We start from the raw sequence: 12,913 nt of genomic DNA, 5'->3' as shown, positions 1-12,913 counted from the left end.
GGGAGGGGTTATTTCATCATGCTGGTGCTAGTTGGCCCAGTGCCAATGTGTTCCCAACAGTAGGGCCAGCTAGATATGCACTGGTTAGCCTGCAACCTTGGATGGTGTCATCCGGATTAACCACCTACTAACAGAGGAGCTCCATGTTCCACCGTAGTGTCAATTTTTGTGAAGCTCAGGAGGGGCAAACCAACAAATCATATTTATGAGGCCACACATAGTTATTTTACATGGCTATGAATGGTCTCATAGATATGGAGTAAGACAGACAGATTGGTCATCTGTTGAGAATGCCTTTTTAAGTTTCTTTTTTCCCTAGTATACCTGACAACTATGCCTAACTGCAAATTGACTTATAAAAATGTACATGTAAATTAAAATTGTACAAATATTTTACACTCAAAGGGAATTCAACCAATAAGGGTGGTGCTTCAATCACAACACGGAAATCCAATCTACTCATTGATGACATTGAGAATTTACATCCACTATATGATTTGAGTAAGTCTTTGGAGACTGACTGTACCAGTGGTACAGCCTCCCCACCCTGTGATCCAACAATGATAGAATGCATTCAAAGAGAATTTGGGATCATAACAGGCATGTCTGCTCTGCAGAGATTACATTTAAACCACCATCTAAATCCATCCCTCAGACTGCGAAATATAATATTGATGTTTTCTGTGATCTTGTAGCCAAAGATTTCTTGAAATTGAGCAATAACAAACCTGAAACAGATAATCTAAGCCAGGAACACTGGAGGGCCATTGGAAATCTGGAAAGTGATGATAACAACATAATTAAACCATCTGACAATGGAGGGAATGTGGTACTGATGTCCAGAGCTGATTATGTGAATGAGGCCCCATGTCTACAGAGCAATACAGAATGTTATAGTAAGATTGACAAAATGTATTATATGAATGTTCAGCAGAGGTTCTCAGACAAATTTATTGAATGGTACAATTGGCATTTGTTGACATTTAAAAAAAAAAGAAATTCTGGTGTTACCAATACTATACCTACTTCCCAAAATCCACAAAAGCATGACACAAAAACAGTTTATTATTATGTTATGTCCATCTATGTGGACCATCTCCCCTTTCCCCTTGTTTAGAGTCTAAATTCATACTTATGGGATACCAAAGATTTCTTGACAAAAATTGAGGATTTAAGTTTGGAAGACTCTCACATCATGGCATGCTTTGATGTTACGAGCTTGTATATGAGCATCCGGCATGTAGATGGTCTTGTTACATGTAGGTACTTACAGAGAGGTTGTGGAATCAATCTTCAACCACCACACACATTTGTAGAAATGATTAACAACATCTACCTCACCGAAAACATTTTCGTGTTTGAGGTGCTATAGAAACAAATACAGGGAATGGAGTTGGGCACCAGTTTTGCCCCCTACTACGTCAACTTGCTGGGAGTAACAGATGCCCTGGGAGGCTGAACTCTCCTTCAGGCCCTGGAAGCCTGTGCTTAGTCTCCCAACTGGCCAAACTGACATGCGTACTTTGGAGCATCCCGCTAGCTCTTCCAGTTCCTTATGCTTCCAATTGGCAGCAGAGGAGGACACGCCGCCATTTCCCCCAGCTGGGGGCAGGCTGGCGGCTGCGGTAAGCTGCGTGAAAAATATAATAGCAATGAAATAATTTAATTGCCATTTATTTGTCACATTTAGTGCGGCTTCAGCGGGCGGGGGGGCAACGCTCCCCCTCCCTCATGCAGAAACTGCTGCTGGTGTCGCACAATCAATACCACCTCCAGACCCCAACAAACTACTTGGGACCAGCCTGATGGAGCTAAGGTGATTCAGGTGAGCTGGGGGAGGTAAGGAGATGTTTATTCAGATGCAAGTTGCTGCATAACTGTATACAGCCAAGGTTTTAAAAAAAATAGTAACAAAATCGACCAGGCTCATATCAGCCATAGAGGACAAGAACTTGGTTTCCAAGAGAGCTCACGGCTGGGTTGTACTTAACAACTACGATGTTCTAAAACCTCAGTCCTACCTCAAGGACGGAACCAATCTCGAGACCAAAGAACATTTTTCAAAGCTACGGCTGGGAGTCGGCCCGATCAACCCGTTCATGCCACCGTGGGAAAGAAGAGGGACCGATTACTTGTGCCCTCTTTGTGTGAAAGACTCTGAGACCTTGAGTCATATTATATGCATATGCAAGAAGCTGAACGACATACGGAAAAGTCTGTTAAAACCACTATTTAAGCAGCATGGAGTAAGGTCCTGCAGACAGGCAGTGATGATGTGTTTTAATCCCTCTTTATTGCAGCTAAACTGTCGCCTTACAAAATTCTTAGACCTGATAACTCAGAGCCTGAAAATTATTTGCTGCCAACAGCAGCGACCAACCGAGACTATGACAGACTCTGAATTGGCCCGCTCCACCGGTATTAACATTACGCAGTCCATATAATGACCTTAGAAAGGCCTGCTATCCTGTGTCAGCAGCGCTACTACAATCGGAACAATTGTATGTCTTTTTAGTACCAATGCAAGGTTGTTTTTAATCTTATACTCACTTTAATTGTTTATTTAATGTAACTTTTTTACATATCAACCTGTAATGCTCTGAATGCAACGGTTTTAATTAATCATGCATTATAAAATTACTTACTTACCTACTTACGTATACTGCCATGGACTGACTTGTAAAAAGAGGGCTGCTGCCTCTTTTTCTTATTCACCGGCAGTAAGGGCGGCCCATTTCTTTATGCCAGGGCACTATTGAAGCAATTGCCTGGCTCTGACAGTTATGGTTGACGAGGACACACAAGATGGCTGTGGATAAAGCAACATGGTGTCAACTACTTCTGTACTTTTAGAGCAAAGGTGTATACTTTCTTGTGATAACATTGTAGAACATGAAAAGCTTTTTTTTCCTAGGCCCAATGCATTAATATTTGAGACGGAAGTGGCTTAAACTTCTCCTTCGTGAATATGGGGTTATGGAATGTTTGAATTTGCAAAGTGCTGAGTTGCCCAGGTGTCTTGACACAGGTCACGTAAATCTGCTTTGTTGCTGTGTAAGGTCTCCATCACTAATTTAGTTCAATGTGGAACAGTATGTTATGCATGGATAGTGTGGTTCCTAAGAATACAATTGATGATAACTTGTGTCTTGGAAGCAGGATAAATGAGCTTTCAATGTGGATCATTGTATTATTTGTTTTTAAGTGAATGTCCTACAATGAGATGTCTAATTATATTTTGAAGAATTTGGCATTGATAGCTCTTTAATAGTTGCATACATCTACGAAATAAATCTATATTAAGCAGCACATTGTGGAAAAAAATACGTGGCAATGGTCAAAACTAGAGTATCCACTGCACACAATATTGAGGACATAATATCAACACTGAAATGTTGGTTGGTATATAAGTACAGATTTTCTATACCTAGCTCCACACATATGTGGTGTATATATATCTTCAAGGTACATAGATTTGGAGTTAGTAATGGTAAATCTATAGTTCTCAATATGCGCTTACCTTTTGATATTTTGTACCTCGAAATTTGGTCACTGATACTCTTGTGGGTCGAAATTCTAGGGTTCAGTTTTCAGTAGCAAAACCATGAAAGGTTAAGAAAGAGTACAAATAGGCTGGTCTTGTTTTATTTACTGGTCACTGCTTGGGGACACATGACACTCAGAGCCCTAATGTTACAGATGAATGTATTATGAGTCCCGGTGGGGAAGGCCAGATTCACACAACTTCTGTGTTTCACTCTTTTAGAACATACCTGCTGTGAAGATTTGTGCTTCGGGACACCTGTGTGCCTTGCAGCAATCCCAACAAACAATTGAGGTAAGATAATGTTCTCTCCAGGTTCATTCAAACTTGGTCCCTGGAAATTTATGCCAAGGTGAGGTATGGGAGGCGTTCAAGGGTTTGTTATGTGTTTAATCCTGCAGACAGGCTATAGGGCAACATCATCACAATTCTTTAGGCTAGCCCATGCATTCTAAATGTATATATAGTCCAAGACCTAAGCTGTTCTTCGAATATCAGAGTCACTCCAGCAGAGCTGTGGCCTGGCTCAGTGGCTGCTGCTTCTTCACTCGAAGGTCATCATTAGAAAATAGCTGGCAAACGATCAGGGAATCTGCACTTAGCTGGCGAGATATTAACCCAGTCAAGGACTCCCTCCCAATTGCAAGTTGTTTGCCGTCAGAATGAGGAATAACTGGAAAAATTGTTATTTGTGTGACACTTTCTACACATTTCTAATCATGTGAAACACTTTTAGCTATATGAATCTCTTAGGGCCACATGTTTCGAAGTACCATTTTGTATTCCCTAGATAGCGAATTCTAGGTAATTGTTATTTAAAGAATGTAAAATGGTATGTAAGAAAATAGCGATTCCTACCGAGTCGGAATTGCAATTAGTGAATCGCTGATGGGAAAGGCTACTCCATTCTACCCTAGGTGTGAATGGTTTTGCATTACCTAATTTGCCATTGCATAATTACTAATCACAAATTAGGAAATGCAAAATCAAGGGTGCCCAGGGGCCTAAAGTCTCCCTGAAGCACCACTACATAAAAAGTGCTACATGGCAATTAGAAAAATGCATTTTTTTGTGCATTTTCACAAATTGCACATGGTTACCATCAACTTGGAGTCGATGGTAATAGCATTTCGTAAACGCCCAGTTTGCCTTTAGGAAATGCTTGCTACATGTGTTTAGGGAATCATAAATTGTGATTCCCTATTTGGAGTCTCAATTTTAGATCATGAGGTAGAAGATGACAACAGAAGAGGTATACTTTCTATTTGCATAAGGTGAAATAAACACTACTTAATTTGTATGTATGACTCTCTTCACTGTTACTTTGCTTGACTATAGTTTAGAGGCGAAGGGTTGATGAGGATACAAGCAAATGTGTGACATAAATGTGTACTTATCACTGATGAGATATGTTCACCTCATATGCAACTCAAGTTTAGTTAGGGGTGTGCAAAGGTATTTTAAGTGAAGCCTTGCATATATTCTGATGACTGGATTACCATTATTTAACATTGTTTTCTGATTTTGCGCCACTATCCCAATGTAGGTTTTTCAGGTGCACTGGTATTATTTCCTCACACTTGCTAGTTGGATGCAAATTGATATATTATCTCACAAGTTACCTTTAAAACCATTTTCCTACAGACTCTGAAACTACCTGATTTTTTCTTAAACTTTAAAACTTTAAAAACCTTTCTGCAGAAACCTTTGCGAATTTTAGTTAGTAATCTTAGGATTTATGATATTTACTGAAAGTTAGTAGAAGACAAACTTCAGACTTTTGTGGATCCTTTGTTCTGTGGCGGCTCCTCCGCGATAGTGGGGACGCATCGCCCCACTGCCTGCCTCAGAGTTAGAAAATGTAAAATAAAAGGTTGTTCTTGTATCATGTTATTTTATATTTGCCAGCTTTTAGCCAGCGCTGTTGGGAGGGGCGGGCCAAGGCCTGAGAGAGGGGAGGAGTGCTACGTGCACTTCACTCCCTAAGTGCTCATGTGTATTTGGCCGGCCATCTCAGGTCGACAAAAGCACACATGCATACTTAGGTTTTCTCCCGCCCAGCTGCTTTGAGCAGCCGGGCAGGAGAAACTCCACAGACTCCCTGGTCCCTGGAGGTCTTTCCTGCCTACTCAGACCAATCTGAGTCTGTCCGAGGGTCTGCTGGGACCAGGAAGGAAGAGTAAAGGCGGCGCAACGGGATGCAACGATGGAGGCGGCCAGCGGCAAAAGGTACGTTTCTTTTTGTTGTCAAATTTTATTTCTAACCAACCCGTGTGACGCCTCCCACGTGATCCTGGCCGACTCACCACCTTTTGTTTATGGCGGCCGCTGCTGCCTTTATTTTAATCTCACTCTCATTGCAGTAACTAGGAGGCCATCAGTGAAGAACGTGTAGACTGGGCATAAGTACCCTTCCTCATGTCCATAGCACAACACTCGGCATCATGCCAAGTGATGGCCCAGGTTAGAATTAGAGTCAGAACATGTAGAAAACTGTGAGGGAAAGGAAGACATTGAAGGTCCCCATTCTGAGTTGGCCGGCAATTATAAATGGAAATCTGGGCCTGGCGATGTCGATTCTGTCCAGGAGAAGCACTACAATTAACAACCTTTATTGGTGTATGTATGAACCTACACAAACACATACAGGCATTATTAATTTTCAGGCCTGGATGAAGAACAACATGGCGAAGCTCAACAGGTAGAACACCACACGTGCTGCCCTTTTCCAGGTATATTAGAAAGCAGAAACACACTTGGTTTTACCGGGTTTGGGCTCACCCAGTCAATCTTATCATTGAGGGTGAGTCTGTATGACTCAGAATGAGAGCCTAAGGATCCTTCTCTATAAAGTGTGCTCAAGCGAGTGAGGAGAGATCTCTTTGCAAGAAGAGGTCTCTGAAATGATTCATGCCAAACAGTCAACCCCCTTAGAGAATACCAAAGCCATGGATTGAAAGCTCGAGGAACTAGTAATAACTCAGTGCATTACATTAGGTCCCATCAGGCCTGTTGCAGATAGAAACTGGCCACTTGCACACCGGTTTTAGTCCCCGGAGGCCTACAGCACAGCCAGCACAAGGGTACAACTGGGAATCCAAGCGGGTGCTTAGCCTATCTCCCTCTACCCCACCAAGGGGATAGCAACATCGAGTGAGCCCCTTCATGGGTACAGAGAGATAGGCTAAGCACAGTTGGGGTTCCCTCATGTTGTTTCTGACTATCCTTAAAATATGCCATGGACTTGACTCTCCTCGGCCAGTATTTACAGCTCATGAGCTTTAGAAATGTAATCCCCGCGATTGACTGACAGATGATTGTAAAATGCATTCGGTTTTGAAAGTCTCACGCATGGCATGTCGTAGATTAAACCCGCTCTCGCCCCGTAAGAGACTGAGGGGAGCGCATGCACAGATGACACTTGTATTACATGTGGAAGTTATCATTGTTCCTTTTCTATCCTTCTAGCTTGTTGATGACGTGGAGAACATTCCAGTGAGCTCAGCGATCCCTAAGGATGTGACAACTGTTTAGGGAGTAAAATCCTGCCAGATTAGCAGTATTCCAGGGTTCTACACAAAGAAAGAAGAGGCTGCCTGGCGTGTGGGGAATGGTACATTCCTCTGTATGTCTGCACCAATTTATAGTGAATGAAAAAACGAATGTGTTCCCTCACAGGAACAGTGAAATATCTTCATGTGTACCATGTCATGGCTGCATAAAATGACACCTGAAGCACTGGAATTCGTTGTGGATTGATATTGAGAGGTTAGACTGTAGTGATAATCTGCCGCCAATTAAGGGAACAATACTCAGTGATAGGTTTCCAATAGTTTTATTTATTATTCGGAGGGAGAACGCGGTCACATGGTGTTAACGAACTAGACCGCAACACCACATATCTTCCTCCTTTAACAATACCATAAAAGAACATGAACTGTTGGTATTCACATTGATGACCAAGTAGGTCCAAAGGCTAAGCACCAACAAAAACAATACATAACATGTTACTTTCCTCTATGCGGGGGGAGCAAGGGGAAGGAGGGGGGCTGGGGGCAGGAGGTTGTGAGAACATTGCACATTGTACAAGAGATTACATATCAAATTCTCTGTATCTTTTGGGTAAGACTACTGCTCTGCCTTTGCAGGTGCGTGTAATGGGTACATGTGTTGCCTGTGTCTCCCTTGTGTGTGTTCTGGTTTACCCAGTACTCTCCTGCTGGTCTCTATTGAGTGCTATGGGAGTATGCTGCTTGGGTGTCTGATTTGCAGAAGTTGTGTCACTCTTGGGGCACGCGGTGACGTGTGGCCTCGGGATTGCTCTGTTCTTGTGTGGTGCCACTGGCACCTTCTGTGTCCCTTGTTGTGCCGTTTCTCTGTGTGTTTACCGCTAGTCCGTCTTCCTCATTATCCAGCTCCCGATCTGTATGTCCAGTGCTTGTAGCTGAATCTTCCTTGTTCCATCCAATCACTTTATTGCATTTGACCATTCTACTGTATGACCATATTTTGCCATCGCCTAACAGGGCAGAGCGGGAGTAGGTTTCTCTGACTAGCAAGGGCTCGCTAAACTTGCTGTCTCCCTTCCTGTGTAGTTGGCCCCGCTTCACATTCCGCCTTTACCAAGGAAACCTCTGTCACACTGTGCTTCTTGTTATAGTTATCCGTGTTCATTTTCTGGGCCTTCTCCAAGTTGCTCCTGACCACTGCTGGGGACCATTTACTATGCAACGTAAGGTCCATCCACACAGTGTTATCTCTTGTGAACGGGTCCCGGCCACGTAGAATCTTGAATGGACTGTAGCCCGTCAGGGTGGGTGTGATACGATATGCCCAAACGGTATGTCTGATTTCTGTCCCAGTTTTTCCCCACGCTGATAGCTGCTTGAATGGGCCCCATTATCACACGGTTAACCATTTCCGCTAAGCCGTTACCCACAGGGTGGTACACCGGGGTGTGTCTGGTCATGATGCCTTTTCGTTTTGTGAAATACATTCCACTTGTCCGATGTGAATGGGGGACCGCTGTCGCATGTTATGTTTTTCGGAATCCCTTCTCATAAGAATGTGGCAGTGAGGAAAGCGATGATGTTTCCGTGTCCACCTTCTCGCATATTTCTACCTCTGGCCATTTGGAGTATCGATCAATCAGTACTATGGCATACTTCGGTATACCCCAAGAGTCCAGAATGAGGCCCAAAATATCAATGGACAACTCTTCCCAGGGGCTGTTGGGGGTGGGGAACTTCCCCAGGGGTGGCCGTAGCATGGTCAGTGATTTGTCTGCACTGCTGCACTGCTCGCATGCCCTCACATACTTCTCCACATGATTGTCGACAGCGAGCCACCAGTAAGAGGGTTTGACTTGTCTCTTCGACTTCACAATTCCTAAATGGCCCTCGTGCAGGATGGAAAGTAGAGGGTCACCAACTGTTGCGGAGGAATCACTTTGTCTCCTCGTAGTAGAAATATAGCATCCTCACTAATGGAAAGTTCATCCCGCACTTCCCAGAACTTCCTGAGGTCCAGGTGCCCCTTCTCCGGCCAACCCTGTGTGACAAACTTTTTACGCTCTCGAGATGGGGATCTGTGTCATATGCTGCCTTCCATTCTTGCCCGCTAATGACGTCTTCTTGATCGCTCGTGACCACTATTGTGTAGTCGTCCCATTCTGTGTGTGTCAGTGCCCCTTCCGTTGCCGCTGATCTGCTGAGGTAATCTGCTACTTTGTTCTTTCTTCCCGGTAAGTACTCAACATCGTATACATAGTCCAATAGCCTGAGGGTCATCTTGGCAATGAGTGGTGTGGCGCTAGCCTGGCCTCTAGATGTGAGGACTTTAACCAATGGTTTGTAGTCCGTTCTGAGGATGAACCAGGATCCCCAGAGATATTGGCGGAATTTTTCCATGGCCCAAATGGTAGCGAGCATCTCCTTCTCTATGACACTGAACTTCTCCTCGTTGGGGGCGTGGGAATGGGATGCGAAACTGATGGTTGTTTCTGTGCCATCGGTGGACCTCTGCGACAGGATGGCTCCCAGACCTTTGTCACTGGCATCTGTGGTTAATATGGAGATGGCGGAGTTGTCAAATCCGTGTAAAGGAATGGCATCACAGATTGCTTTCTTGATTTGTCCAAATTCTTCATTGGAGTCGGCAGAACAGCTGAATATGTTTTTCTCCTTTATTTATTTTATTTATTTATTTATTTATGGGTTTATATAGCGCTTGAATCACTCCGCCAGGAGTATCTCTGCGCTTTTTGACCGGTAAATCAGCAGACATAATGTAGGGGTGGAATTAGATTTCATTTTTGAATAAGATAGTTTTTAGAAGTCTACGGAATATTAGGTGCTCTTTGCATTGTCTTAGAGCCAGGGGTAATTTGTTCCACAGCTTGGGACCCACGGTAGACAAAGCTCTACCTCCATGTCTGACCCTTTTGACATGGGGGACCGCAAGGAGGAGATTGTTGCTTGATCTGAGGGATCGTGCTGGAACATAAGGAACAAATCTCCACTGCAAGATAGATGGGTCCCTGTCCGTTCAAACACTTATGGATCAGGCAACATATTTTAAATTTTGCCCTTTGTCTAACTGGGAGCCAAAGTAGTTGAATAAGGAGGGGTTTGGAGGCAGTTCTTGGGGGGGCATTCAGAACAAGGCGAGCTGCCGTGTTCTGAATGACTTGTAGCTTATCCAGCACTCCTTCGTTGGCAGAGAGTAACAAACCGTTACAGTAATCGATCCGACTCAGGATCAGTGCTTGAACGAGAGTTTTTCTTACTGAGTTAGGTAGGAGTGGAAAGACTTTGTGGAGCAAGCCGATGGTGTGGAAGCATATCCCTGAAATATAGCTGGTATGTTGTTTTAGTGACAGGTCGTGATCGAGCCGAATTCCCAAATTCTTCACGACCTGTTTAGGTTCAGGGACATCTCCTAGCTCTGATGGCCACCATTCCGGAGTCCATAGTATCTTAGCCTCCCCAAATAACATGATCTCCGTTTTGCTGACGTTACATTGGAGATAGTTGGTAGACATCCATTTTGCCACTTCTCTCATGCCTGATGAGAAGGAGTTCCTAACCTCAGTGGAAAGAGTTTTGAAGGGGAAAAGGAGCTGCGTATCATCTGCGTAAGATACGGGGACGAAGCCGTATCTACGCAACACTCCTGCCAGGGGTGCCACATAGATATTAAAGAGCGTGGGGCTCAGACATGAGCCCTGTGGCACCCCCTTAGAAATCTCAATTTCCGCCGAGCGATATGCACCCATGGTGACTCTCTGGGTGCGATCAGCTAGGAAACTCTTTAACCATTCAAGGGCTTTGTTCTTAAGGCCAGCGCTCGACAACCGTTGAGTCAGGATGGAATGAGACACGGTGTCGAACGCTGCCGATAGATCTAATAGAACCAAGATGACTGAAAGGCCCTTGTCCTGGTAGGCGTGGAGATCATCAGTAACAGACAGTAAGGTGGATTCTGTACTGTATTTGGGGCGGAATCCTGATTGGGATTCATCCAGGGCTTGTACTTGTTCAATATGTCCGGATAGGTGGCAGTTGACATGTTTTTCTATAATTTTCCCCAAGAAAGGTAACAGGGAGATAGGTCTTAAATTTGTCAGGTCAGACCATGATAAGGCGGTGTTTTTCCTTATGGGTCTGACAAGTGCTCGCTTCCATTCCTTGGGGACAATGCCTGAGGTGAGTGAGAGGTTTACTAATTCCGTGATCATTGGACTTAGTTGTTCATCCAATGTGGGCATTAATCTAGCAGGGATAGCATCCTCTGGACTCCCACTTTTAATCTGTTTTATAAGGTTGGATGTTTCTTGAAGCGAAATAGGGGGAAAGCTGTCCAGAGATTGTGAGTCCGATATAAAATCTATGAGATTAAGGTGGGGTGCCATGTCAGTCAATGAAGCCTGATTCGTACATAGTATTTTATCATAAATTTTATCGATTTTATTAGTGAAGAAACAGGAAATTTCATCACACAGCTGTTGGGATGACATGTCAGGAGCTTCACATGCTGTGGGTTTAGCAAATGTTTGTAGTATTTGGAAGAGAACTCTAGGGGAGTTTCCAGCCTCTTGTATTTGGGTAGCAATATGTGCTTTCCGCGCACAACGTATCGCTTTATGGTAAGAGGATAGTACACTCCAGTATTTATTCTTATCCTCTAGGAGATGGGATGTTCTCCATCTTTTTTCTAATTTCCTAGCTCCTTGTTTGAGGGTTCTTAGATGATCAGAGAACCAAACTTCTTGCTTTTTGGCTGGCCTAGATTTAAAAAGCTTTAATGGGGCAATTATGTCTATAACTTTCCTAGTTTCACCTTCGAATTTCTTAAGAGCTGTTTCAATATCATCCGAGGGTCGTAGAACAGGGAGGTTAAAATTTTCTCTAAAAGTAGAATTAGTGACTTTATGCCACTGTCTACGGATGCAAGGTAAGGTGCTGGGGTATGTGAGGTTAGGTGCCTGAAACGGGGTAATAAATTCCACAATGAAATGGTCAGTCCAACTCACCTGAATAGCAGGTGGGCACAAAATCGTCTGAACATTGGAAAAAATTAGGTCTAAAGTATGACGGGTGGGTCCATTATTCTTCAGTGTCAAACCTAACGATGATAGGTCTGTTATTAGTGATTGTGCCTCATTACAGTCTGGTTTCTCACTGTGGACATTAAAATCTCCAACTAATGTGAACTCACTATCATTATTGATATGTGGGGCAAGTAGTTCAACTAAGTTATTAGTAAAATTCTTGTAAGGACCAGGTGGCCTATAGACTAAGGCGCCTCTATAGTTTTCTTTAGGGGATGACTGTATTTTAAAATCAGAATTTCAATGTCAGGGGAACTAAGTTCCTTTAAGATTTGACCCAGGTGGTGCATTTTAGTGGCTAAGATTCGTACAAATTTACTGTAGAATTCGGCCAATTCAAGGAACAAATGAACTTCCTCATCGTTTTGTTGTGTGGGTGCCGACATGATTGCTTCAACATTGGCTTTCTTAGGAGAGATTCCCTTGTCACTTATTTCGTGCCCCAAGTATGTGACAGAGTGTAGACCAAACTTGCATTTTTCCCTCTCCTCTGTGAGGCCATTGGTTGATAGGATCCATAGCACAGCAGTCAGTTTCTTGTCATGATCTTGTTTGGTTTTCCCCATGGCCAGTATGTCATCCTGGAAATATTGAACTCCACTGATGTCTTTGAACAGTTTGTGCATGAGTTTTTAAAACACAGCGGCTGCAGATGCCAGGCCAAAGGGCATGCGCCAAAATCTGTAGCATCCGAATGGTGTAATGAAGGTCGTTAATTTCCTGCATGAGGGGTGAAGTGAAATTTGGTGCTATGCCGC

At 43.6% G+C, this 12,913-nt stretch overlaps 1 protein-coding gene across 1 annotated transcript in view; it reads left to right on the top strand.

Moving 5' to 3' along the window:
* LOC144761157 (uncharacterized) overlaps positions 1-7,197 on the top strand; it is a 43,661-nt gene extending 36,464 nt beyond the window's left edge. Inside the window, exons 5-6 of the mRNA XM_078646653.1 lie at positions 3,767-3,838; positions 7,013-7,197. Coding sequence (XP_078502779.1) covers positions 3,767-3,838; positions 7,013-7,078 — 138 coding nt within the window. The 3' untranslated portion in view covers positions 7,079-7,197. The remainder of the gene's footprint in view (positions 1-3,766; positions 3,839-7,012) is intronic.
* The last annotated feature ends 5,716 nt before the right edge of the window (positions 7,198-12,913 follow it).

Source organism: Lissotriton helveticus, chromosome 1_1, assembly GCF_964261635.1.
Source record: "Lissotriton helveticus chromosome 1_1, aLisHel1.1, whole genome shotgun sequence".
Lineage (NCBI taxonomy): Eukaryota > Metazoa > Chordata > Amphibia > Caudata > Salamandridae > Lissotriton > Lissotriton helveticus.
This window is presented reverse-complemented; position numbering and strand designations above follow the sequence as displayed.